Source organism: Pseudopipra pipra, chromosome 21 (genome assembly GCF_036250125.1).
Source record: "Pseudopipra pipra isolate bDixPip1 chromosome 21, bDixPip1.hap1, whole genome shotgun sequence".
Classification (NCBI taxonomy): Eukaryota; Metazoa; Chordata; class Aves; order Passeriformes; family Pipridae; genus Pseudopipra; species Pseudopipra pipra.
In genome coordinates, this window is record NC_087569.1 from 7,609,590 (window position 1) to 7,637,502 (window position 27,913).

The following is a 27,913-nucleotide window of genomic DNA, read 5'->3' on the forward strand; positions in this document are numbered from 1 at the left end:
GGGAGCGGGGGAGCGGGGCTGGGGGACCGGGATCAGTGGATCTGGACAGGGACCGAGGAGAAGAGCGGGACCGAGACCGGGAGAGCGGGATCGGGACGGTGACGGGGACCGGGGGAGCAGGACCCGGACCGGGAGATCAGGGTCGGGGGGAGCAGGATCTGGATCAGCGCAGGGGGATCTACACCGGGAGATCGGGGGCGGGGGAGCAGGATCTGCACCGGGAGATCGGGATGGGGGCGGGAGCAGGAGCGGCGCGTCCCGCCCGGCGTAGGCGCTGTGTCCGCCGGGCCGCTGGGCGGCGCTGCGGTGGGAGGCCCGCCCGTGCCGGGGGCCGCTCCGTCCCGCCCGTCTCGGCGGCGCTGGCCCGCAGCTGACGTTGGACAACAAAGATGGCGGCGGGGAGCAGCAACTACTGGGAAGGCGAGTGGGGCCGGGGGCGGCGGGGCCGGGGCGGCCGCGCCCCGCGGGGCTCCCCCGGGGTACGACCCGGGCACGGCGAGGCGGGACCGCCGCTGGGGCCCTTCTGCTCGCCTCCGGGGGGCCGGCGGGCGCGGGCGGTGCCGGCACGTCAGCCATGAGGCACCGGTGCCCGCGGAGCCCCGCGGCTGTGGGGCAGGGCTGAGGGTGCTCAGCCGTGACCCCCTTTGGGCGTGGGGCGCTCCCCCAGCCATGAGGGTCCCTCCTTCCCCTGTGGGTTCCCCTCCCCGGGGCTCCCGGGCGGTCTGTGGGACCGGGATCCACCGAGGCGCGGGTGCCCCGGGCGGGTCCGTGACTGTCCCCCCGCCCCGCGCAGATCTCAGGAAACAGGCGAGGCAGCTGGAGAACGAGCTGGACCTGAAGCTGGTCTCCTTCAGCAAGCTCTGCACCAGCTACAGCAGCGGCCGAGACGGAAGGCGCGACAGGTATAGGTACTAAGCCCGTTTCTTTATGTTTTAAACGCTGCTCCTGGTGCTGGGTTCATTTTTATCGTTTGGTGAATGGTGGTCCCACCTGTGGCTCATTTCAGCACTTGCTGCTGGTGTTGGCCTTGATGTGATTTCGGGGTGTGAGTCAGGAAGGGCTGTGGGTGACATATGTCCCTGGGGAGACCTGAGTTTAAAGTTCAGTCTGTGTGGGGTCAGAGGGAACTGGTGATAGAAGTTTTTAATGCTCATTACATCGTCTTGTTTCCCAGTTTTTACTGTATTGAACCAGCAGGAGGTTTTCAGGACCTCATTATTAGGGGAATTTAGTCTTACACCTCCCAGGTGTGCTGTTTGTAATCCCAGTTTTAAGGGAACTGGAGCACTGAGCAGCTGTGGCTGGTGCAAGGCTGACAGGGAACAAGCCCTCTCTTACAGGGGTGGCTGTTTCTTCCTGGCTTTCTCCTAAGGTGAGTGATAATCACAGCACCACGGAATGGTTTGGGTTGGAAGGTACCTTAAAGGTTATCTCGTTCCAACCTCCTGCCATGGGCAGGGACAGTGTTAATGAGAATGATGAGAGCTGCACATGTATTTTTATATGTGTGTATATATATGATGATATATATATATGAACCAGATAAGTAGGTACTTGTGCATGTACATGAGTAGTTTCTGTTTGCTTTAGGCAGACTTATGTTTGACTGAAGAATTACTTTGATAAAACTCTTCCAGTCTTTCTATCTTGGGGGCCAAAGGTGAGCTCTTCCCTGCAGTTCCACAGCAGGAATTATGAACTTCTCTGTCCGAGTGCAACCTTTAAAAAATGCCATTCTTTGCTTATTAACTGTATCAGTTAGGACTGTGATTACTGTAGGGGTGTGTGTGTATTGATTTTTTTTTTTTTTTTAATTTGATGAATTAATCCATTTTGAACCTTTCCCTGAATTTTTGGTTCTGGAAGCCTGAGAGCACCAGATCCCTGAGTTTCACTTTTGTTTCTGGCTCTGTGCTGTCACTTGATGTGTAATCTGATTGTTTTCATTATTTTTGTTGTCCAATGCAAAACTTCTCTTACTAAGATTAAGGAAGATTACCAAAGCCATGAGTTGTCTCTGAGGGTTCTTAGTTGTCACACTTTTACAGGCAGGTCTTAGATGTGACTTTTCCTTGTGGTTTTAGTTTATCTTAAAAAGCAAATAGGGAAGGTGTGTGAAAGTGTAGTTGTGTGTGAAACTGTAATTGTAGCTCTGTAGAGCACTGATTGCTTAATAAGTCAGTGGGTTGTCCTAATACCATGTTATTAAGGTGTGATTATGTTGCTGTAACAGTGCAGTGCTCCCTTTTGACAGTAAATAAATAAATCAAATTTAAAAGTTGGGGAGAGAAGGACATTTGTGCCAGATAAAGGTGTGTGGTGTCAGGCATGTCTTCCAAGGAGAGGTTATATTTCCCCCAGGTGATACTGTGTCATCCATTCAGATAAGAATTAAAGGAATGTGAGATAAGAAAATGTAGTTTTCCTGAGCTTAATTCACCTCTAGGAAACCTGGGTAGTGGAGCTTTCCAACCCCTGTCCCCAGTGTTTCCTTATTTCTTGCATTCGTGGAATGATGCACTTTTCAGTAACTGCTCCTCCCCTTTTCCCTAGCTCTGACACAACTCCTCTCTTAAATGGATCAAGCCAGGACAGAATGTTTGAGACCATGGCCGTGGAGATTGAACAACTTCTGGGAAAGGTAACTGGAGTTACTGTGGCTTTAGTGCGGCGTTTAGGAAATGTCACGGTCCGGGTTTGTGTGAGGGACGTTTGGAAATGCGAGTGTGGGTGTTGGACAAGGTGTGCCTGTCCAGCCAGCTCCTTCAGCTTGTGCATTGTATCTTTCATACAAGAACGAGCCATTTCATGTTTTTTTGGGGTTGTTTTCCCTCCTGTAGCTCACTGGGATAAATGACAAAATGGCAGAGTACACCAACAGTGCGGGCGTGCCGTCCCTGAACGCGGCGCTGATGCACACGCTGCAGCGCCACAGAGACATCCTGCAGGTAACAGAACGGGCCTCCCCCCTGCCTCTGGGTTGGTTCTTAAAGATAATTTAATCCTTTAATTGTAATAGTTTAAAAGAATTATTATCAGTGCTGATATCACGGCACCATCACCAGTAAGGAGAAATTCCAACACAAACCAGTTCATCAGAGAGGCGAGGATATGTGACACTGGGACAAAGAATTACAGTGGGGTTCCCTGCATGACCTTGTCTGTAGCTATCAAATTTAGCAACTACTGTAAGAGCAGTGAGTTTTAAAAATACTTTGCATTAGCTTCTGGCCATTTTTGCTGTTCATTTCATAAGCTGGTCTTGCACTTTGTATTGGAGAACACTTGGCAGTTGAAAAAGTGGTCGGATCTTCCCTGGGTATATTGTGTTGTTAAACCTCAGGATCCTAATTTTGGAAAAACTGTTTTATTGCAGGATTATACACACGAATTCCACAAAACCAAAGCGAACTTCTTGGCAATAAGAGAAAGGGAGAATCTGTTGGGATCGGTACGGAAAGACATCGAGTAAGTTGTGTTTGTTACAGCAGTGGAATGGGACTGTCCTCGGAGGGAGAAGGTGGAAACCCTTCTGGAGGAGAATGCTTGGCATAGCTCACTTGTCCATGCTCTGAGTAAAGCAAAAGAAGTTACTTGAATTCACAATTTTTATTCAGGTTCTGACAGGATTCTGTTTTGTTGGGTTTTAGGTCCTATAAAAGCGGGTCTGGCGTGAACAACAGAAGAACAGAACTGTTCCTGAAGGAGCACGAACACCTTCGAAAGTAGGTGTTGTTTCCTGTTTACTTATGTTGGAGGTGCCTCACTTTCCTGGGGGATGAAACATTCTGAATTTCAAGTGTGTGTGAAAGCTGTGTCCGTTGGGACAATAACATGTGCACAAGGAATGCCTTCCACTGTGTATTCTGTGTCAGTGCTGCTGCTTTTGCAGCTGGGTAAACATTTGTGGGTCATGCTGAGTGTGAAGTGTGGTAGGTAATAATCAGGGTATTTGTCAGTGATTTTGGCTTTAGGATCTTGTCAGTGACTTCTGTGTTGTCTTCAGTGGGCTTTCACAAATCACTTGTGACTCAGAGCTCCTCCTCCCAAGGGAGTAGATGCCTTTACACACTGACTAGGATAAGGGTTAAGAAACAAAACTCCCATGATTTGGCTGGTTTTGGTCTTTGTTTATTTGTCAGAGTCAGACAGAGAAGAACCTCTTTGCCTTTTGTCTCTACTGAACGTGTAGAAAAGGTGACAGAAGAGGCTAATTCCAAAGTTACCTGTGCACTTAAATATTGCAAATTTGGTCTACTTTATTCACCCAGATAACAAGCAAAATAGAAAGCACTTTATTCCTGTTGCAGAGAGGGCATTAGGTTGTGAGCAGCTGCTTTGGGTGTCCCCAGTGCAGCAAAAGCAGCAGAGCCAAGAGCAGAGCACTGCAGGGTTTGTGTTCTTTGGAGAGTCCAGAGGTAGCTCTGATTTTCCTGCCTCTCCCCTTGCCTGTAGTGGTGCTAAACCTCAGTCTCACACGAGAGGGCAGGCTTGCACTTAGAAAAAACCAAATTAAATAAAAAATTACCTGTGGCTTTCTCAAATGTGCTTTCCTATAAAAAACTTGTAGCCAGAACTGCACAAAAAGCTTTAACAGGAAATTTAAGCAATTTTTCCCCCATTGTGGCTTAACACCACTTCATTGTCAGTTTTCTTTAATATTTTTAAGACTTAGAAATTAATGGATTTAAAGCTTGATTTTTGAGTTCTGTTAGGCTGAATTTATTACTAAACATGCTTGGTCATGAAATAGAAAGTTTCCAGGAAAAAACCACCAATCTTAATATTCCAGAGGTGAATCTTACCTGAAATGTTGTACTTCAAAGAATCAGTCTCAGTTAATATGAGTAAACCTGATTCCCTCCAGATGCTGTGTTTGGGATTTTTTGTTTTGCTTTGTTATTTTTGTTGGAGAGGCAGTAAATACTTTCAGACATTTGGCATTTTGTTAAAAAAGGCCACAAATTAAATATTTCTGGAATTGTAAAATACAACTTCTGAGAAACTGACTTTGCTCTGAGTGCACTATTTTGGAAAGTTTGCAACAATTAAGAGAGGAAAACTTAAAGCATTTTGTAAATGTTATCTGGCAGATGTCTTCAGAGTTTGAGCCTAACATTTGTTGAAGTATTGATTATTTTGATCTTTTAAACATGCTAAAGTCTCTAAAACTGTATGTTTTTACAATTAAAATGCGTGAAAAATAGAGTGAAATAAGGCAGTTTAGAAACAGTTAAACCATCTTCTGGGTGATTATTTGAAAATATCAAGACTTTTTAAAAAAAAACCTCTACCATGACATTGAGAAAAAGAAAACAGGAAATAAGTGTGAGTTGGGGGTCTTTAGGAAACAGGGCCAAAACTAATCATGGAATACCACTGCAAGGTGGAGATAACTGTAAGGACTGTGAAGAAATCCAGTGTAGAAGCAGAATACAACGTTGGCAAGAAATCAAAGCTTGTAGGATGTTCAAAACTTTTGAATTGAGAATCAGTAAGCTCAGAAAGAGATACTGGCAGAGGAAAATTATTAGAGAGTTTCAACATATTTGTCTTCAAAGAAAACAGTTAATGAGCTATTTGTGCCAAAAAGCTGTAAAAGCTAGGAAAAGGTCCCAAGAAATCACCAGGAGCTGGCAGATTACACCAAACATGCTCCTAGGATAAACTGACAGGCTTTGTGTGAGTCATGACGCTGAATATTTGCAGTGCAGTAAACCCTGGTGCCAGACTAATTGACAGAACTACATGGGGAATATATTTACGTTGTCACAAAGACACAACACTGAAAATCCAAACGTGTTTTCAGGGAAGTTAAACCAATGAAAAGAGCGTGAGAAATGGAGGTGGCAGCACAAACTTCACAAGTGTGTTATTACATGCTGCAGAGGAATGTACTAATGCCCCAGGAATGATGTATTCCTGTAAGATACTGGAGTGTTCACCTAGTCTCGGCCCTGCTTAATTTATGCCGTTAAGTACCTTGACCTGTTACATATTTATCCCATTATCTGAGGATGGAGGATGCTGAGCTGTTGCCCCAGTGCAGAGTCCTGGCCCTTTTCTTTATGCACAACCATGTGAGACAGGATAAATGGCCACTGGAATTTTCTCTTGGCTCTGTTTTCCCTGAGTGCTCTTAAAGAGCTGCTGGCAGCCCTGGGCAGGATTGTCTGTGGGGGCATCTCACTGGGGAGGAAGAGGAGGAGAGCCAGGAAGCCTTTTTTCTGAGATGGACTTTGGAGAGAAGCTGGATCTCTGTTTTTTTACCTGAATCTGCCTTTTTTTATTTTTGTGTCACCTTTTGAACATCATCTCTTCTGGAAGAGAACTGAAGGAGAATCTGTGTGTTAATGTTGTATATGTAGGTGAACCTAAAAAAGGAAGGGAAGTTAAAAATCCGCGAGTAAAAAATGTCGATGAATTAAAGGACCCAACGTACATTAAGCACCAAGGGAATGACAACAGCTGAAGCTCTGTGCAAACCCTGGCTGTGCCTGCCTTTCCATTAAGCTGTGAGGATCCTGGATCCATTTGGAGTCCCTTTCCCAGGGTGGGGCTGGCTGCTGTGTCAGTGCTGCTGGCACGGTGTGTGGAACACTTCCCACATTGGGATCCCGGTGCTGCTGGGGCACAAAGGGCTCTGTGCTGCTGCATCCCCCTTCTGGGAGGGTTAGGGAGCACATATTGTGGTGTTCTCTCTTTGAAAGCTTCACTGCTGCCTCAGTTCATTTTAGAAATCATCTGATTGTGAGTTTTAATGGGAAAGGAGGTTTGTCCAGAAATTCTGTTGCCTGTGGACAGGTCACTCCGTTTCCTACTGAAGTTCTATACAGGTAATTCAAGGAGAGCTTTACCTGCCTCTGGAGAGACAAACAATATGCCTACATTTTTTAATAGAAACTTTAACCCCCTCCTTAATTAAAATAAGGCTGGCAGATCTTGTTGAATATTGATGCCCTCTTAATATTTTTACTTAATACCTCAGACTTTTTGCCATGTCAGATGCTTGAAGAAATACTTCTTGGGTCTGTGCCATTCCCTGAAGGTGTTTAATCTTTTCTGTTTGTGTGCTTTTGGCCAGGGATGCAAACAAGTCATCCTTTTTCATGTGATGCTGTTTTCCATCTAAAGGAAGCAATTTTGATGAATAGATGTAGCTTAGCATTTTAAAAACTGCTCTGAAAAGTGCTGCCTCAGAGGAAAGAATTCTGTCAACTTAGTGTCTGCTCTGAGAAATTCTGCAGTTATTGATGAGTTATAGTCTAAGTCAGCGAAGAGGGGACTAATGTGCTTGATTAAATTTGCAATATTGTGTGTGTATGCAAGTGAAAATTTCCCTTGTGTTGGTACTTGGGTTGTTCTGTGAGTGGTATCAGGTGATACTGCTGAATTTGTGTTAAAATCAGTGCAGGCTTCCAAAGTTTGGATAGAAACTACAGATTGTATTACCTGTGATGAATTCCTTGTAAAACTAGATGAATACAGACCACTTAGTGGTCACCAGCATTTGCTGTGGTAGATATATTCTGTCATTATAGGGCCACTCTGTGACTGTTGCTTTATTACTCAGCTCCAGCGCTCAGAAATTTGTCATTTATCCCTTTCCAACAGAAGTGGCTGGTGGGGAAGCAGGTGCAGGTATCCTTAGCTGTGTTTTTACTTGTTGTCAGGTGACTGCATGGTTCTAGTGGGTGTTGCTATGCAGCCTAAGAATCTATTCAGTAAAAAAAAATAATCTTAGATGGAAAACCATGTGTGAATGATGCAGGTAGACGGGATGAACCTGTGCTCAGGCAGCCCTGTGTGTCTTAAAATGTTTAGCACTGGGACAGAGAAGGCCACAGGAGGTGGGTAAGAAACTTTGAAGGAGGAGAAGAGCAAACAAATCAGAGGGACGTGTTCTGCATGTGAAAGGGAAAAGAGGAATAAGGGAAGTGAGCAAAGGAACGAACGGGAATCTGCAGCAGTTGCGTAATGGTGTATTAATAATACATACCTGGGATGATTAGGGGAAATTAGTGTTTGTGCAGCTCTCACCTGTGTGGAGTACTCTGGAGTACTAAATATTTTTGTTACTTTGATTATGGCATTTCATTTTTCAATAGCAGGGCTATTTGAAATTTCCTGTTGTTGTTTGGGCAGAAATGGGCACATTCAGTAGAGAATAATCACCAGGAAACTGCTCCCAACTTTGTTGGTGATACAGGCCAGGTCCTAGTGGAGGGAGTGACTGACTGACAGTTTTTCCTCTAAATATTGCCTTTGCTTACCAATTTTCACTTCAGCACTGATTTGCACAGAGAAATCAGCTTAATGAGATGCAGAGACACCTTACAGGGTTTTTGATTACAGGTGCGTTGACCTTTGGGGAAAAAGCTGCCGGTTTTCTACCTTAATTTAATTTCCTTTTCTGTTGTTATCCCTGCTCTCTGCTCTGCACGCCCTGATTTCCACTCACTGTGCTATTGCTGCTCAGGTTCCTGTGGATTTGAGTGGGACCTTCAGGACTGGATTGAAACCAGAGAACTGCTGTTGCCTCCCTTCCATCCCTTCCCTCACCTCCACTTGGAGGGGAGGACACACAGATGCCTGGGCAGTAACTGCTCCAGCTGACACACAGTTCACCACTGCATCTCCTTCGTTTTCTCTTGGACAGAGAGACACTGTAGGAGAAACAGCTAATTCACCAATTCCTTTTTCATTCCCATGGTGGTTGGGGAAGCAGCAGGGAGGGAGGAGTGTGATGAGTCTCTTCCCTGTGGGTGCCTGCTCTGCAGCCTCAGAACTGCTGAGCTCCACTTTAGTCAGGCCCAGTAAGGGTTTTTTTTAATTGCCAAACCTGCCTCTTAATTAAACTTATTTTTTGTTTGTGTCAGAGCAGAATGCGGTGTTTTTGTGGTTCCATTCTCTCCATTTTAATGCAGATTTAACTGAAACAGCACTTGGTAATGAATAATCTTGTTTGCTGTGTAGCAGTTATGAAAAAACCAAACAGCTCTGCCCTGACAGGACAGACACGCTCCCCATGGCTGTGGTTTGGAGGGTTTGCCAAGAGGCACCAGATCTGGTGCAGTTTGGCTGCAGACCTGCTGTGCAGGGGGAGTGGAAGGTGCTGCAGCACTTTGTCCATTGAACTGGAAGACAGAGTGCAAGGAGGGATTGAGGAATCTAGGTTAAAACATTTCTCTGCTGGCCATTAATTGCAAGAGCTCTGGCAATGGTCTGACCCTGTTTTCCCAAAAGCCATTGACTTGTTTTCTTCATTTCTGGAATAGGGCAGTTTGAGAAATTACTGCATTAAACGTGCCTGCCAGTGCCAGCCAGGATGGCTGTGGCAATTCCCTTCCTGATTTACCACTGAATATCCACCACACAGACTTTTGGGGCAGGGCTCTGTGCTCTGTCTGAGCAGCAGCACAAATGAAATGGTTTTCAAAGAAGGGATTTGGGCACAGGAGGATTTTTAGTGTTGCAAAGGCTTACTTAGAGATGCACAATGACTTGCACTGTAATCCCATTTCAAAATATGATTCTATTCTCTCTCTCTGCTCTGTCTCCCATTGCTGCAGAGTTTTCTTGATTGCATCAGTGATTCCTTCCTTTAGCCTTATCTCTGTCTGGATTGAATGGGTTTTATCTCCAAGCCTCTGTCTCCTGAAGATCCATGGCAGAGGGGCACAAGGCCACTCTCTAAGTGGCTGGATCAGCTTCCCCTGTAACAGCCCCAGACTAATATGACACTTGAGCAGATCAACTGCAGCACCAGACTGAGCATAACTTGCTGTATTCTTATTTTAGTGGTAAATACTGCTCAGAGAGGGAGACAGTTCATGTCTTCTGGAAAAAAAGAACTTCACTGTTTATTACGTGTAATAATTACTGTGTGAGCAAGTTATTGAAGTAGTTTAATGAGAATTTGGGGAGGTTCAAAGCTTGCAGGCAATGAAGGAAGTTGCTCTTCTGGGTATTATTATTATTTATAAATAACTTAATAAAAGAACATGAAAATCAGCCAAGCACTTCAGGATTTAAGAGGTTTTTCGTTTAAAAATAGCCTGAGCTTCATTAGAGTAAAATCTACTGCTGCTTTTCATCTTCCTGGGCTGTATTTAGGACTTAAAAAATCAAACCTACCTAAGCAAAAGATTGAATTTGTTTCATAGCATTTATTTGCATGCTTTCCTTATAGTTGGATTGGTTTAAAAAGTTCTGTAATCAGTAATTTCCCTGACAACAATGGCTATTGAGATATTTTTATAACTTCAGTATGTCTAAAACAAATGATTTTTAAAGAAAGGTGAGGAGGGGAGGGGAACATCAAATGATAAACCCAACAAACTCATCACACACAGAGCACAAAACCTAATTTGGGGATTTCCTTTGTAACTTCCAGAACAAAATTAAATTATGCAGGTGACAAAGGATGCAGCCACACGTTGAGCATTAAGAACTTCAGATTCATTGTTGCTTTTTATCTGTATGACATGTTTGTGCATGAACTTCTGTGTTCCCCTGGGAAAGAGGCGACAGAAACTCCCTTAGGTCCTTATTACTGTCTGAAGAAACTAAAGAGCAAACCCTCAGAGTGAAAGATTACCTGAATACATCATGGGGAGAAAAGTGTTTGGGACTAAAACTGGGCTCTGCTTCTCCATTCTGGGCTTCACCTTCGAAACAGCACTTTGTTCTTAATTTGGGGAGAGACAAGGATATAAACCCATACTTCAAACTTCAGAGCTCTGTTTGCTTCTGAAGTTTGTTGCTCCTTTCAGAAATAAACAAGTCGGTGATGCATGTTTTATTTGTTTTTAGCTTTCCTTTCAACACGGTTTCTTAACTAGGACAGCTTCTTCCCCCCCCCCCAAGTCTGGTATTGAAATTAGGGCTTTGACAGGACTGAAATCATTCCTACATGGGTTGGCTCTGAAAAGTAGGTGCAGCTTTTGAACAGAATCAACAGTAGTGAAGTTTTATAGAGTTTCTTTTGTGCAATATGAGAATCACTTATTATTCTAATGCAGCATATCATTTTACTCTTTTTTGTTATTGTGGCTGTTCATTGTTCTTTAGGGCCAGAACTGCTTGCTCATTATTTGCTATTGGATCCTCCAGTAGAAACAAGCTGTTGAACTCAATTTGATGTGTATGGATATGTTAAATAGTGATTATTTCCATTTTCTCAGAGTGTACCTCTGGAAAGTTACCACATTGCTGCATAAATGTCATTCTTGAGTTTATTTAATTTCAGCCTCTACTAATGCATCAGAATTAGGTTCTCCTCATTCTTGGCTGAATGGTTGCTATGCAGATATCTTAGTGTTCTATCAAATCCACGATGGTAAGCAGAACTAGATCCAAATTCCCCATAAAGCATCTCTGTTTTATCCTGATAGTACAGTTTTGTTTAGAACTTTTCAAGGACCTTGGTTTTGTTGTGAATTGAAAGATGCAGAGTGCCTTCCTCTCACTTGAGAGGCTTGTTTATACTGAGTATTAGTTGCACTTCTGGAAGAATGCATCTTGTACAGTCTCAGATAAAAAGACAGGCCTGAGAACAGGGGGAAATTGGGTCAGAAGAAAAATGTTGAGATCTTTACTCGTTGGATTCCATCCTTAATTTGGCTCGTAGACGTTTTAAAAGCAGCGTGCACTTTGAAATTTTGAACCACAAGTGTTTGTTATGTTGCAGAGTCGACTATGCAGCTTTAAGAATCGTTTTCTGAAACTTAATAAACATATAGGTAGATAGTTGTAAATTAGGTACCTCAGCCAAGTCCTGGCTGAAAGCCACAGAGCTTTCTGCATCTACCAGCAAACCCTCAAAACCACAGCAGGTGAAAAGGCAGTTGGGAAGCTGAATACACGGCTGTCAGTGTGTGTTTTAGGGTTTCATACCACATTAAAGTTGGGTTGTCATCCTAGGGATAACTCTCACTTCATTTCTGTGTTAACTTCACTGGAAATTAAAAAGATATTAATTATGAAGTTGTTTGTATGACGGGGCTCTTCTGGAAAGGAGTTCCCCCTGCTGTTCTCTTGGTTACTTAGGAGTGTGTGAATAGTAGACCAGTTTTTTAGCTTTGCCAAGCTTTAGTCAGAAAACACTGAGCTGGAAAAGTGATACAGTCTATTTTGTTACAGCACAGATTACCAACAGCTTGTGTTTGTTGTAAGTTGAGCATCTCTCTTGTCTGTGTGTGCCCAACAAATGGGTAATGACAGGTTATGCTGCTCGAGCTCGTTTTTTTGTCGGGTCAGTGTTGCATATTGAAGGCTGTGTTGCTTGGTTTTGAGGGTTTTTCCCTTTAGTTAAAGGTTTCATTTAAATTATATGTTTTAAACCAGAGGAAATAATGAAAAACAGCACTTCCACTGACTGCTGGTTGTGTGTGCAGATGTAAAATTTGAGGAAATGCCGATAGAGTCCATTAGTAAGTTACTGGAATTGTTCTGACAGTTGTGGTTGCTGATAATGACTTACAGTAAGACCTGCCCTTCTCAGCTCATTTCACTTCATTCCTATGGGTAATATGGAGCAATTACAGGGGAGGGCCAGTCTCTCCAGGAACTTTCCCAGCCGTGAATCGAGAGCCTCATGGAGCCCTCGTAATGTGGCCGGTGGTGCCATCCTGGCACTGGGGTGGTGCAGCAACTTCATTTACACAACAGGAGCTGTTCTCAAGTTTTTAACTGTGCTTTTGGGTAGACTGTGCACTTGCAGGTTATTGAGAAGGCTCCTAACTTCCTCCTAGATTTGCTTTAAAGGAAGTGGCATTGCTGCTGCTCCCCCTCCTGGGGCTCTCAGGCATCAGGCACTCTCCCCAGTCCTCTGTGCCAAAGAGCTTTCTTGGCTGTCTCCTCTTCTGGAGAAACATTTCTTTCACTCTGTTGATAATTCCCACACAAGTCCATGGAGTTCAGTGGAGGTGCAGACTGTACCCTTTGGAAATCCAGGAGGAGCAGACTGGACACTTTAGAAATCCAGGAGAAACAACCTGTTTGTGTTCTCAGACCTGTGAAGGTGGATCTGTGTGTTCAGCGATCTCCCTGCAAAGGGAGGGGATCCCTGGTATTTGTTTGCATCCCTTAAGCTGTTCTTTAAACTGAGTTAGAAAAACTAATCTTTTCATTGGTTTCACGTAGACATTTTTACAGTTGTTAGCTGCAAAGAAAGTACTTATGATAGTGTATCTTAATCCCAAATTGTTGGAATTTATAAGCTTTTGAGACACGGGCTTAGGGATGTAGCTAGAAGTCCAATTTTTAGTGAATTCTGAGTCACAGGATTGCAGTTGGAGGGAGCAGGTTTCACCATGTTATTTTCCTGGAAATCCTTTGGCAGATCCTTCCCTTCTGTGTATTTTATTTCCTCATGCACAAGGTACATGTGAACCATCTGGAAAGAAACTTGTCACCAGATAACGTTGGTTTACTCTTGCCTGGAGCAGTGGATTATGTTCCAGTGCCTTTCATTCCAGATTTAACAAATTACTTGCATTGATTAAAAGCAATGTGGTATTTGTGCTTCTTTCTTTCCCACTTTTGCACCTACTCCTCATTCTTATTGGAAGTGATTACTGAGTGTTGGACTCCCCAGTACAGTGATTTGCAGAAATAAGCTTACTTAGGTGTTTAGAGCTTGTAGAGGTGATGTTGTTAATAACATATTGTTCCTTTGGAGCAAATTTATACATTGAGTTAATGCTCACGTTTGTGCTGTGGTTTCGGTTTGATTCCTTTCCAAATTAGAAAAGCAGCTCCAGTGGAATTCTCTCGTTCACATTAAATTAAATCAAGTTTGAGATGAGTCTTATAAAATCTGGAATATCTTATTTGTTATCCCAGGGGGAAAAAAGTGTTCTTCATTACCTTCTTCTAATTAAGTTTTTTTAAGAGCTTAATGATCTGAATTTTTATACGATAAGGAACACTGATGGCAAGCAGAAAAAATGAGTTGGAGATGGGGTTTTGTGTGTGTGTGTGTGCACAGGGTTTCTTTCATTATTATTCTTCTGTTATTGTGATTGTGATGATGGAAATAACTGCCTGTATGTGTCAGATTTGCTTCATCACAGCCTGTATTATGTGTATTAGAGAATCAAGTATGTCTTGCAGGATTTGCATTCCTGGAAGCTCCACGTTGCCTGGTGATCCAGGACTGTGAAAAGATTTATTGCAGGCAGTTTGAGAGAGCAGAGACTGGTGATTGATCTTGCAGTTAGAGAAAGAACAAAGTAAAATTATTATTTCTGTAGTTACTCTTTATGAAAGGAGGAAAATAGTTATCAAGTGCTATATTAGTTTATTCTACAGGGTTTTCCCTATTCCTTTTAAATTATTCTATGTGATAATATTGCCCTTAATTTCATCTGAAGGGTTTAGAGTGAGTTGTGAAATGAGTTGTGTGCAGATGAGTCTTGCTGCTGTATCTTGTTCCTCTGACAAGTGCTTGTTTTGGGTATCCAGCTGGGAAGTCAGCAGCAAAATCTATGGATATGGGAGAAGCCAGTCCTCATCTAAGTATTCATCTATATTAATGAATTTTATTTAACTTTTGTCTGTTTATTATATTTAACTGACGTAGATGTTTGCTTTAAAAAAAACCCCAAGAACATAAAAAACTTCCTTTAATTATAAAAGCCTGATGTGATGGGCAGGATTCTCTTCCATCCTGGGGGCACATTTCACTTAATTTCTCCTTGGGATTCTTTTACCTGTCTGCATATTTAAATGACAAACTGTGCAATCTTTCCCAGGCAGCAGTTGCACAGAGACCTGATTATTTCATTATTTCATGTGCATGGCTGCTGCTGCTGCTGCTGCTCTTGGGTTTGTGCCATTCATTACAGGAGCTGATTGCCTCAGCATCTTCCAGAGTTTCTTTCCTGTAGTATTTTTAAATGGCTTTGTCAAAGTGCTGTCTGTCTGGACAGGCAAAAATGCAGAGCTTATTGAAACAGATGGCAAGTCAGATTAATAGTGCCCAGAACCATTGTTTGCTTGCTTGGATGTTCACGAGGAGATGGCCACTGGATTTGATGTCTTTACTTGGACAACAGAAGAACAAAGTCAGTAGGTTTTAATTTTATTTTTTTTTTCCTAAGAGCCTCTTTTTGTAGTGTTTTGAATGAGTAAGTTAAGCAAAATTACTTCTTTGAGTGGTATTTTTTTTTTATTCTGACAAACAGTTGGAATGAACATTTGTAATTGTGAGAACAGTTTCTATTTGTGTAAAACAGGTTATTAATAGCCAGAGAGCTGCCAGCTTCCCTTGGGTCCCTGGGCTCTGTTGTACTTCGTGTTCCTGATCTTCCTTAAATCTGACTTATTTTTATGGTTATGAGCTGTAAAATGATGAAACAGCTGCTTCTGTTTGGGTATCACTGTGAGTGAACTTTACAGTCTGTGTTTGCCAAGGAGACTTAAAGACTTTAAGGGATGCTGCGGGAGTGCACGTTGGAAAAGCCTCTGACATCCCCCTGAACTGATTCGCAGGAAGAACTAAACTTAACAGAACTCTGATGGTAAAAATCCACACATCAGAATCCCTGAAATGTTCCTGCTCACACTGACAACCTTTACCAAAATGTCAGTGAATGTCATTGCTGTTTTCAGCAGAGTTTATTCACCTGCTGGAGGCCTGCAAGGAGAGGTGTGTTTGGAGATCCTCTCAAGAGCTGATGCTTCTCAAGGTGGGAAGAGCACTGGGAGCTGTGTCTAGGAAATCTTTGTGCTTCCCAGCTATTTATTTAAGACTCTAAAAATTAATTTAGTCTGCCCTTACCTACATGTCAGTCATTGTGAAGAAAATTCATGTGCATCTCGTCCTTTCAAATAGTTGGGGTGATGTCCAGTAAGTTGAGAAAATCAATCTTGTGGCTTCAGATGCCTGTTAAATGCCTTGTGTTGGCATTTGAATCTAATGTCTGGATTTATATATTTTTATTAACTTCTGTCATCATTTTACAGGTAGTTATATTTCCAGGATTTAATTTTATATGTCTATAAAGGTACACACACACACATATAAAAATAATGCAGTATAATTTAATCTGAAGCTTTTAAATAACTCTTTATGTTTCTGATTAAGCAATAAAACTGCCCAACTGCAGCTTTCTCCAACATAAAAAGCAGTGAGTGTCTCTGCTGCAAACTGGCAATCCTAATTTTTGTGCTCTAAAAACCTTGGAGAACATCCTAATTCGCTTGAGGTCTGGAAAACTGTTCAACTTCCCTGTCATCTTCAGTTCATCAGCATGAAAATTCTCTAATTTCATCAGTTAAATGGTCAAAGAGCTGGTAATGGTTTTTCTAAGGCAGGTTTTTTTGATAGGGCTGTTCTAGCAATGTTTTGTTCCACAGAATTTTTTTAAGTGTAACTTATTTCCGGCAAAGCTTCAGATACTTTTTCATTGATAATAAATTAAAAAAAAAAAAAAATCAGAGCTTTTTTAAAATGATGAATTCTTATGCTCTGCTCTTGCTTTTCAGGCTGTTTTCTGGTGGTTTTGCAGTTTATTCTTATTATGCACTGCCCACTTAACACACTTGTCTGTTAGAGACTATCTATGAAAGGCACGTTCTCAGCTGAATTGTGTATCTTGGAGGCTCAGCGATTACAGAAATCTTTAATGCATTACTTTTGTGTTCTCCTTGCCTTGGGGATGTCAGGAGATGCTGTGAGACTGCTCACATCCTTCTGGGTACACAGCTATGGTGTTTTACTTCTCTGTGCCAGTGTAATAAACACCACACAGTGAATAAAAGTGGCTTTATTTGATTAACCCAACGTGCTCGCAGCTGATGTGAAAATCTTCGGAGTGTGGCTCTGTTTGGGGAGCAGAAGGGTGTGTTCTGTTCTTTGCTGCCCCAGTTGAGTCCCTCTCAACTTAAAATTGGGCAAAATTATTTTTAGTGCTCTATTCTGTCTCCTTGTTTCAAGCCACGGGTGGACTGAAATAGCAACCTTCGTGTTTTCACTCCTCCCCACAGAAAAACAGGGACTCTGGTTGTGTCTCCCCACCCCCTGGGATAGTTTTCCACCCCTTCCAGCTGGAGCTGGATGGGGATCCCCAGAATTCTTGGGGGTAGAAGAAAAGCTCCAAATCTCTGGCTGAGTCAGAGGCAGGACTGTGCTGTGCCTGTTGGTACCTTCCCTTCTGAGGTGGAAAACACTTGGAACGAGGAGGGTGGGAGAGGAAGGCAGTCGTGCTCTTTTAGTATCTTTTAGTTTGAAAACAGTAAACTCTGCTTTAATACTGTAAGAACTATCCAGTACAACATTGAACTGCTTTATATCAGGTTGGTTTCCTTCTCAAGCTGCAAACTCTCTTTTTTTTTTTTTTTTTTCAGTTATTCTCCAAGAATTTGTATAAATCTGTGGGGTAAACAGAGCAACTGTGGGGAAGAATCATTGTTTACACACTATGGGAAACAGGGATGCAGCCACCTCTCCTGTGTCAGGGTTACATTGGAGATATTGATTGCTCTGACAGGAGATGTGTCTCTGGCATTCCACAACTGGCTGCAAAACAGTGATTAAAACCCTGCCTATAAGTTGAGTACAGAAAAAAGAGAAACAGCTCCAGTCTTGTGAGGATCTTGTTTGTCCTCTTTGTCGTGCAGGTCCGCTCTGGAAATGAAATGTTCCCTCTGGGGCTGTATTTTGAGCTGCCCTTTTCCCAGTGCTGCTGCACAGAAACTCGATTGAAAACAAGGGCAGGGCACGGGTTATCAAGGTCTTTCTCTTACCCATGGTGTGTGTTCTGCTTCCCATGAGCATCACTCAGTTCTCATCTGACTGGTGGTGCTGTAGGAAGAATTTGCCTCGTTAACCAGCCTAAACCAGTGTTTGTTGAAGCACCCCTGAAATGAGATTCTGAGATGGTATTACCTGGATCCAAGTCTCAGCTTTTATCATTAATTACTTTTTTTTTTGAAGGGTTGGAAAGGAACGGCCAGGATTAAAAAGCAATAAAATTAGGTACTGCTTTCTCTAATACTCCTTTCCAAGCAGCCTCCCATCAATCATGGTGCCCATTCCCTTTTTCCTGTCTCCTCGGTGCTTTACGTGTTCTCCTGGGCACCTGCTCTTGCACACACTTAGGAAATGCTGCTCCAGAGAACAGGAGGAGCATCTTCTCCAAAGGCTATATATAAACCAAATCTATGTAGTAGCAAAATGTGACAAGATCCAAAAATAAAACATTTTAAGGGCAAATTTATTAAGGTTTGTATGATGACGATCATTGATTAGTAATCTAAAATGGTACTTAGTGCTTGTTGCTTTTTTTAACCTCACTTTCTTTGTTTGGCTTTCAGCTCAGATCGACTGATAGAAGAAACAATAAGGTAGGAATTAACTTAAAAATTTTCATTATTTTCTGTACAATCAATGTTTACATTGAATTGTGTCTAAATATATCAGTCACTGTATTTATACAGTAACTATTTATAACTCCTCAGCAGTATTACAATGAATTGGTGGAGGGTTTGGTTTGGGTTTTTTATATTTGATATTGACTTAATGGTGGTGTGGCTTAAATACTTTATTGATCCTAGTTTAGAAAATTGGTGTTTCTGTGCGAAGGTGAATAACCCTGGAGCAGGGTGGGGCTCAGGTTGGGCTGTTGAGGGCTATTCCAGTAGTGAAGATGCTTCTTCTCACAGTGACACTCACCTACAACCTGATTTTCTGTAATCCTTCCATGTATCCAGCACCTCAGTGTGCAGCTGAGACAGGTAATGTGGCTTTTACCACAAGTGCTTGAGAGGTTATTGCTGTTATATAGTTATTTATCTTTTGGGTTTTTCAAATGGTTCCAATACTTGAGTGATAGCTTCCCTGAACTGAAATAGAAAGCTTAGAACTGGAGCATCATAAATTATCTGTGCCCTTCCCAATCTTCATTGAACTCTGCAATTTTGCAAACCAATAATTCAGACTGTTATAATAATGTCAACTTAATGGTTTTAAGTTTTAGATTACTGCTTTAAAACCAAAACAAAAAAGGGAAGAAAAAAAGCAAGATATGCTTTCAGATAATGCATGTACTGGCATAAGTGATCAAAAAGAGTAATTAGAGGTGCAGCAAGGCTCTGTGTCCATTAGGGGCTGGCTGGCTTAAGTACACACAGTGGGCTCAGGATAATTAACGTGGTGGAAGAATGTGTTAAACCACATTAGTGTGCAGTGGTGAACCAGAAGTGGTCAGTAGAATTATGTCTGAAAATGTGGATACAATCCCACCACAGCCTCATAAAGATGTTTGTCAAACAGCACAGTTGTCTTTGTTTTACTTTGTGTTCTAGTCTTTTCGTCATTAAAAACTTCTCCTTGCTTGTGTCCCTGCTATTCCACCTTGAAAATGCACAAAGTTTGTTGGATTTCTTGTTTGCTGCTGTCACCCTTGCATCATTTGTTATCTACAGTAAATGAACTTCTTGCTCTAGTTGTTGCCAAAAATATTCCACTTTTTTCTTTTGGTACAAAAAGAGCCTGTTTAGCAACTACACTGAGCAGGAAATGTAGTTCCATTTATATCATCTTAATTCAATTCCACCCCTGCTGAAAACAGGGTGAGTTTTTTAATTTTACTCTTTTTCTTGTCCCCCCTGTAATTGGAAGTGTTGGGGTATGACATTAATTGGGGGCAAATCCTGCTGGGTTTTAAGTGAATTTACCAGATGGAAGTTTACCCAACTGCTTTGTCTGTTGTAACCCAAATAAAAGAGGGAATTGTGCAGGGGAAGCTGTTTGAGTGCAGATTCCTTGAGTAAGTGAGATGTAATTAGCTAATTCTGGCTACTCATACTGCTCTGTCTTCAAGGTTTGCATCTGCTGCAGCTCATTACTTAGTTTTTAATTGAGCAAGTCAAGAAATCACATTTATTTCTTCAGGGCTTGTTATTAAGCAGCGATTCTAAACACTTGAAAGCATATTTTGGTGCGTGCAGAGGCTTTTGTTGACAAACCACAGCCACTAATTATGACCCCCTTGCCCTGATTTTCTGTGGAAAAGAGAACTGGGGAGCCTTTCTCGTCCTCTGGGTGGTTCCTCCACGGAACAAACGTCCTTGCAAGGGAATAAATGGGCACCTGAGCTGAAATGGTGAAGCAATGAGCAGGCTGTGGCTCCAGATGTGTTGTCATTACTAAACTTTTAATCAGTTTTTTAAATGAATTACGTGGCATGGGTTCTTACTGCAGCATATTTTCTTCCCAGAAGCGAGTGGGATGTGATACTTTGTACTGCAGTTCTTTTGGAACAGCGTTCACTTCTCTTGGCCAGATTTAAATATAAGCATAGATTTTGCTTAATATGTTTGGTGTTCTCAGGTTTTCATTTTGCAAACATTATCACTTCTCCAAAATAGCAAACGATTTATTTCTTGTTTTCTAACAACTTGTATTTTTATGTTGGCTCAGTTGGAATTTTTATGGGTTTGCATGTACAGTTTTGACAACTTCTTAGGGTTTTATTGTAATATTGTTTCTGAGGCCTCATTCACTGATTTGTCAGTGTTTGTATATTAACAGATTGGACTGAAACCAGACCAAAACCATAGATTTAATTTTTAAAAAGTCTTCTCCTCATGTATTGGTAGTATTTCTTTAGGTTATAATTAGGATTTAATAAAAGAAAAAAATTCACTTGCATTGAATTTTCAGAATGGAGAGGCTTGAGCCTTTTTTCTTCTCTCTCGAGTCTTCTCTCTTTTCAGAAGCACCTTGTCAGAGTGTCCAGGCAAAATCACTTGCATTTTGCCCTTTTGTTTTCATCTCAGGCTTCATCAAAAGGCACAATAGTCTTTAAAGTAATTTGAAAGATTATGTGTGTGATGCACGCACACATGTGCATATTTAAAGATATGAATATATATATATAGCTCTATTCAAAGAGTAAGTGATGCAATCAGAATTTTTACCAATTTAAAGCTCGAGCTTGCATTTCTATGCACAGTCACAGAGTCCATTCCCTTAATCATAGACCTTGTCATGAATTTCAATAAGCAAGTATGATTCATGGCATACGAAATGAAGCAGAAGTTTCAGTAATATATGAATTATTTGATTTTTAATAACGTGGCTCCTTCCCCTAGAGCTTTTGTTTTAGTTCTTCACTGGTGCAGGTGTGACTGATGTGTCTCCACGGGTGAAGCAAGGAGCTGATTTCTGTGGTGCATTTGCCTGGGTGACACACGGGATGGATGTGGCTGTGTGGGGTGACACCGACAGCTTCAACATTCCTCTAAGTCAAAACACTTCCAAGTGAGGCAGCATTAAAAGTGCATCTCTGCATGTTAGACTTCTCCAACTGGGATAATGGCTGGAGGTGTTTATTACTCTGTGTTTTTATGCCAGTGAAAACAGCAAACGATGTACAAATATCAGTTATTTTACTTTTGGAGAGAAATGTGGTTGCTCACATACCCACAGCACTGCTGAACAATCGAGGAGGGCAAACCTGAAATGGGAGTGAAATTTTGAGGAAATACAGCTGCAAGCACAGGAATTTGAGATCCTGCTGCTGATCTGGGGAAGAGATAGGTGGGTGTTTTATGGCTGTGGCTTTGGGGTTACCTACAGGAGGTTTCTCCAGCAGTGCAGCAGCCTTGAATGTTGTACTTGAGCCGTGCTTTAATATCAGATATGGAGAGCAGCACAGATACCATCTGGTTTTAGACACTTGGTTTACACCCAGCTCTAGTAGTTCCAGCCAGTGCAGCTCTGAGAAGAGTTCCTGCTGGTTTCCCAGTGAAATGTTAAATCAGGGTCATCTCGATTCCGGGAAGAAACGTTTAATCTTTTATCGTAAATGTCGCGTTACAGAACACCCGAGGAAGGTCGTGGTGATCCGGGGAGATCCCGGTGCTGAGCCACCAAGTGGGGCCACTGTTGTGAATGGGAAGAAGGGGATGAATTTTTTAAAACATGCATTTGTCAGTGAAGCAATGGCTTCAGCAGCAAGTCAATGAACATATGTTAGGGATGGGAATGAAACCAAAACTCTCTGATGAAGGATCTGAGGGAGCTGCAGTGCTTGAGACTGTACAAGACCAATCGCTGGACTAGTCCCCAGGAACTCTGTGTTTGCTGGTTCTTAAATTTAATAATCTTTACAAATCTAGAGGTAAACCAGCTCATGTTTTGAGTAATCATGAATACATGAATACATGAACAGCAGTGCTTTTTACTTGAATTTTGGCTTGTTAATAGTAGATAGAATCCAGTTAAAGCCTTGTTCATGGATATCAAAATTACATTTCATTACTAGACCGTGTCATAATAAAAATGGTAATTACTCCAATTTTTTTTTCTTCAGAGCTCTTCAGTAAGACCCAACCCTTTGAGCTAAATTCTTCAAAATTTTGGATGAAAGAAATGAAGATGGTTTCAGTCTTGTAATATATAAACTTAAGCCATTCCATCCTGTCTTTTTCTGTGAGATGAACAGTCTCACTCCTCAGATGTTAAAGCAGGAACCTTGTGTTCCATGATAATCTATAACAATTATTTCCGAAGGCATTTTGGAGGTGGCTCAGGATCACTTTATATACTGGCAGTCATCTTGTATTTTCACTTCTGTAAATGAATGGATGTCTCAATGAGTCATTGGATGCATCTTATGAAAACAGGGGGCTCAATCCAGGAGTGCTTTGAGAGACACTGTATTAAAACCTCATCTGGGCAAGCATCAAGTCAGTGTGGTGGTGGGAGTTAAGCTGTAGGTTATTGAACAAGCTTTCCTGGGTGCAGATAGGAAATTTTCTGGTTTCCAACTTGATTCCTAGTAATTCCAAATTCCCTGTGTGCTGTGTAGTGGTTTTGTGAGTTTGTGGCTTTTTACTTTAGAGGACTAAAATACCTGTATTAAAAACTTGTGTGTCTGTATCTGGTAAAAGCAGCATTTTACATTTTCCTGCCTGTTCTCTGAAATTACAGCTTTTAATTCCCTTTTCTTGTATTTATATCTGTTGTATCGTGTTGTTCCACTTTACTTTTATTCTTCCAGAACCTTTCCCCTCCATATTTAAGGCTCAAAAACTTGTCCAAGAACTTGTTTTAATCATTGTTATTACTGTAGCTAAACTCAACAGCAGTAGAGGTGACTTTTCTGAGTTATGATCCAGCCTTGTTGTATTTATGTCCTACTTTGTGTGTTTTTGAAACACATGCCAGCAAGGAGAGCAGTATTTGCCATATTTTTCCTCCTTAATCACTGTATCCAGAGCATAAACTTGTCAACTGAGCACTTCCTTCTAATCTTCATTTAATATCTTATTTTTAAGAGCACAGCTGCTTTTTTCTGGCTTCTCAAATGTGTTAAATTTGAAATGGAAAATTCTGGGTTCATGTTCCACCCATGTTGTGTTCTCGTATTTGGATAAAATCTGTACAGCTAGGGCATGTACTGGTAAAGAAACAGAGAATGGAAACTTATATACCCATGGAGAATATTTGTAATTGGGACCAAATCTCAGAAATGGGACCAAATCTGTGCTGTGGTGGAGCATCATTTGATAAGACCTCACATCAGCTCCCTCAGCTCCACCTTATGGAAAACAGTCAGGCTGGGCTTGCTGGGAAGAGACAGTGCAGGAGAATCCAAGCTTTGCCCACTCACCTGCAAACAAGGAACAGCATCAATCTTGAGGCAAAGCAAGTACATCCCAACACTTCATTGTGTTTAAACATGTTCAGAGACCTGGTGACTGCATGTCCCAGCTTGGTTGTCCAGAAACCTTTGGAGGGAGGCTCCTTGAGCTGTGTCTCAGTCTGCTCTTGCTTCTCCTCAAGCAGCACATTCGCTTTGCAAATTGATTTTTAGTTGTGAGGCAGCTCTTATTTGCTTAATACTTGTGTGGCCATCGTATCCTGATGGCACACAGATCTCATGTGCTCTCTAGAGTGAAGGTGAGTATGGGGCTTCTGGGGTGAAACAAACTTCTAAATTTAAAACTTAAGCCAGAAGAGTTAATATTCTTAAGAATATTGCTTAAAAGTTAAGCAATATTCTTATATTGCTTATAAGGTTGTACCAGTTTTCATTGGGGCTGGAGGAGATCTGCCAAACCTGCCTGTTTCAAGAAATCTCAGTGTTTTCCTTTTTAATGGCTTATATAAAAGAGAAATCATTTAAGTGTAAAAGATCGAGATTAATGGAAAAATTGTGCTTTCATTCATGTTGCTTCACCTCATTCATTGTCCTCCAAAGAAGCGTTGCCTGCTTGCTCTCCTCTTGTTTGAGCTGTGGATTATTCTTAGCACCAACAACTTGATCCTCTTTTTCTTTCTCCAGCATTGCCATGGCAACTAAAGAAAATATGACTTCGCAGAGGGGGATGTTGAAGTCAATACAAAGCAAGATGAATACCTTGGCTAGTATCCTTTCCTAAAAATGTGTGCTGCCAGTGCAGAAGAAGAGTTATGGTACAATTTTTCACTCTGTCATCTGGGGATCAGGGATGTCAGTGGCTGTATAACCTGTTCAGTGGCAAACAGGCCAATTTTTCACCAGTCTCATTTGATAACCCGACTGGAGCTTCTTATTGGGAATGTGGTGAAAAGGTTGGTTTTGCTCAGATTGGGGCACTGCAGAATGGAGCTTAATTTTCAGGTAGAGATCTGCAACAGCATTTTATGGCCTTCCCTGCTGCATTTTTCTGCAGAAGTGTAATTTCATTTCAGTTCTTGCTTTTTGCTTTCAGAAAAGCTGAAGCTTGGTGTACATCACTGCTTGCTGTGGTTCACAGCTAAGAGTATCCAGGACCTGAGATTTCTCTTGTCTGTCACAGTCCTTCAGATCTGAAAATTCTGTGGTGTTGGTTTCTCTTCATATTCTGTGCCATGGCTAAAGAATGTACCAGGTTGTCAAGTCATGCATGTTTGTTGTTTTCCCACTTATTCCTTCCTTTCTGTCATAAGGGCATCGTTTGATCAGACTCATCATGTCCTGGAGAGATGAATCTTGGTAACCCATATATTTCATTACAGTTGTTAGCAATTGGCAGGAACACCAAAGAGAGTTAAATAAGCTTTGGCCTTAAAAGATTCTTGCTTCTAAAGACACGAAGCTCTAAAGCTGATTGTCTTGTTCTCAGTTGTATTTTGTACATTAAAAAATAGATTTACATCCTCATGGTTTTACAGTAGGAATTCTTCCTTATGTGCTGTACTTGCACAGTGTGTGGCCATGAAAAGTGCAGGATTTTCTCAGTCAAATGCCTTTGGTTGTTCCCTTCACCAGTAGCAGAATTCCATTAAAGAAATTCCACAGATGTTTTATGTAACTGCCCCATTTTTTTTTCATTCTCATTTAAACACAATTATTAAAAGTAACTAAGCCTCACATACTGGAGATTAAATACATTAAACACTGGTGATTTAGGTGATCAGGTGATGAATTCTGTGTAAATGTGAACTCTGAGCTGCTCCCTTTTCTCTGCTGCTCTGTGATCAGTGAATACAGTTGTAATCCTGCTCACTATCCATCAGGTTTTACTGCTCCTGCTTTCTCCAGCTTGGGAGTAGTTCTGCATTTCTTGCAGTATTGGGATTTCCAGATCCAGGTTTTTAAGGCCTGTTAGTGAATTTGCTATTTGCTGGGTATGACCTTGACTCAGACTCCTCCCAGACCGGTTTCCAGCAGTGAACAGCCTGATTCAAAGGATCAACCTTCGGAAACGACGAGATTCCCTCATTTTGGGCGGCGTTATCGGTGTCTGTACCATCCTACTGCTCTTATACGCTTTCCATTGATGGATGTTTCCCCCCTGGACTCTGCTAAAACTCATCACCACCTTCCCTCCTCCCAGTCAAGGAAAAGTGAGTGGGGGAAGCGACAGACTTCCACAGCCTGCTCTCCGTGGCTGGGACTGTCAGCATGATGTCTAGAGCTTATGATGGTAGACTGTGACACTGGGTTTGGGCTGAAGCTGCAGTGTTTCTCCTTCCCTGCCACACACATCTTTGGTTAAATTTGGTGGGATTTGTTTGTCTTTAGTTCCCTTTCTCCCTGCAAGGTAAGTAAATACAGGACGCTCACCAGAACTGGTAGAACAGTTTCAGTGCTCAGCGGTGCTGAGGAGATCCAGTGCTGGCTGGTGAGTGGAAAAGGATTGTTGTTAAATTTGCCTTGGGTGGAAACAGCAGGAAGCCTGTTTCCCTGAAATCCAATCCCAGTACTGAACACTATCACCCTGAGAGAAGAATATTGCAGCTTTAAGCCGTCAGGTTGCTTTACTACTAAATACATGTTCTGTAATTCTTTATAACTCCCGGTTGAGATTCTGGTTATTTCTGCATAATCTGTGCTGTGAGAACTGTGCTTCACACAAATTCCTCGAAGTTAAAAAAGAAGGGTTGTTACATTCTTTTTTTTTTTTGCACAGAATATGAATAAAGTACCCTCTGAGGGGAGATCATAAGGTTTCTTGTGGCTTTAAAGGGACTGACAAGTCCCCCTTTGGGAAAAGGGAGCACAGTGTCCAAGCAGCTGCTTACCCTGGTGTTCAGTCATCCGAAAAGTGACCAAACATGGGTTCACCTAAAGGTATCTTTTGGGTGTAAATACTTTGATTTTGGCTGGTGTCATAAAGGTCTTTATGAAGACACGATGCAAAGTCTATATTGTAATTTAGGTAAAGTTGTTCTGATAGCGCTGATATTTTTACACTGTAAGAAGGATATAATCTGAACTGTCAATTGGAAATGAAAATTATGATGGTTATACCTGAGGCAAACATATCTTTGTGCAAAGGGTTTGGACATGACTCCTCCTAGTAAAGAGTTGAATGTATGAACAGTGAAACAAGTATTACTTACCGTTACCTGGGGGGGAAAACACTTTTTTTTGGTCCAGACATGCAAAAAGATTCCTGCTGTGTTCGTGTCCCTAAAGAAAGCTGACGTCAGGAATGGCTTTGACGTTGCAGATTCCCCAGTTAACGGATTTTTCTGCTCTTTCAACAGCACTTTTCCATCTCTCATATCATAACCCCGTGAATTCAAGCCAAGGCACTGAAATATCTTTCTAAGAACTTGATTAACTCTTTTCACAATCCACTGGCAGTGCTCCTAACAGATTCCATGTTTGCCATCACCCACAAATGTCACACAGTGTCTGGGTTCTCCTCTGGAATAGAGTCCAGCGGGACAGATGCAATTTTTTACTGCATTTTATAGTGTCAGTGAGTACCTGTTGGGGGGAGTAGAGACTTGTGCCTGTGTAGTGTGTAAAACCACACTGTTACACCCAGAATGTTTGTCTGGATTTGGAGGCTTCTTTGCAGACTAATAACTCCGTGCTAAAAAGTCAACAAAGGCTTCTAATCAGTCATCCCATCGTTGGGATTAGGAAGCATTTGGAATTAATACATGTAAAACTGTGGGGCTTGTATTTTAAATAAAGGGTGATTATTTGGTTGATTTGGGAATGTTCCTGCTTGGAGCTGAAGTGTTTATTAAAGGGGTTTATGCAAGAGCTCGATGGATAAAGGAGGTTTATTACTGGATCTGCGTGTTGGGAGATCAAATCTTTTCTCCCTGATGCCTTTTCTTTGATTCCTCCTCCACCCCAAGGGACCCTGATCAGCACTTGTGCATCTGTTTAGGATTTGTAGGATTTGGTTGCTGTACAGTTGGCAATATAAGATCTGCAGTACCGTAAATAAGTTCATTTATTTAATCTTATAACAAGTCTTTTTACTGGACTTAACTGATTATTTGGTGCATATATTTAATCTTATTGTGTGAAAAAGCTGCTATGGGAAATATGTAGATTATAATAAATATGTAAACATAATTGATTTTTCATGTTATGAAAATGTTATGGAGGAACTGATATATTTTAGTATAAAATAATGGAAATGTGCTGAATTATCTCTGATAAAGCTTTACTGGAAATGG

General features: G+C 41.8%; 1 protein-coding gene across 2 annotated transcripts; it reads left to right on the forward strand.

The window, feature by feature from the left end:
- Positions 1-326: 326 nt before the first annotated feature.
- On the forward strand, positions 327-27,913 carry GOSR1 (golgi SNAP receptor complex member 1). 2 transcript variants are annotated; one of them, XM_064677550.1, is made up of 9 exons: positions 327-420; positions 794-908; positions 2,554-2,641; positions 2,841-2,948; positions 3,377-3,468; positions 3,651-3,725; positions 18,325-18,354; positions 24,306-24,388; positions 25,641-27,913. In XM_064677550.1, the coding sequence occupies exons 1-9, from the start codon at positions 390-392 to the stop codon at positions 25,763-25,765; spliced, it is 747 nt and encodes a 248-aa protein (XP_064533620.1). In that variant the 5' UTR covers positions 327-389; the 3' UTR covers positions 25,766-27,913. The 2 variants fall into 2 exon arrangements, with proteins under 2 accessions (XP_064533620.1, XP_064533621.1); XM_064677551.1 differs by having other exon boundaries at positions 794-902.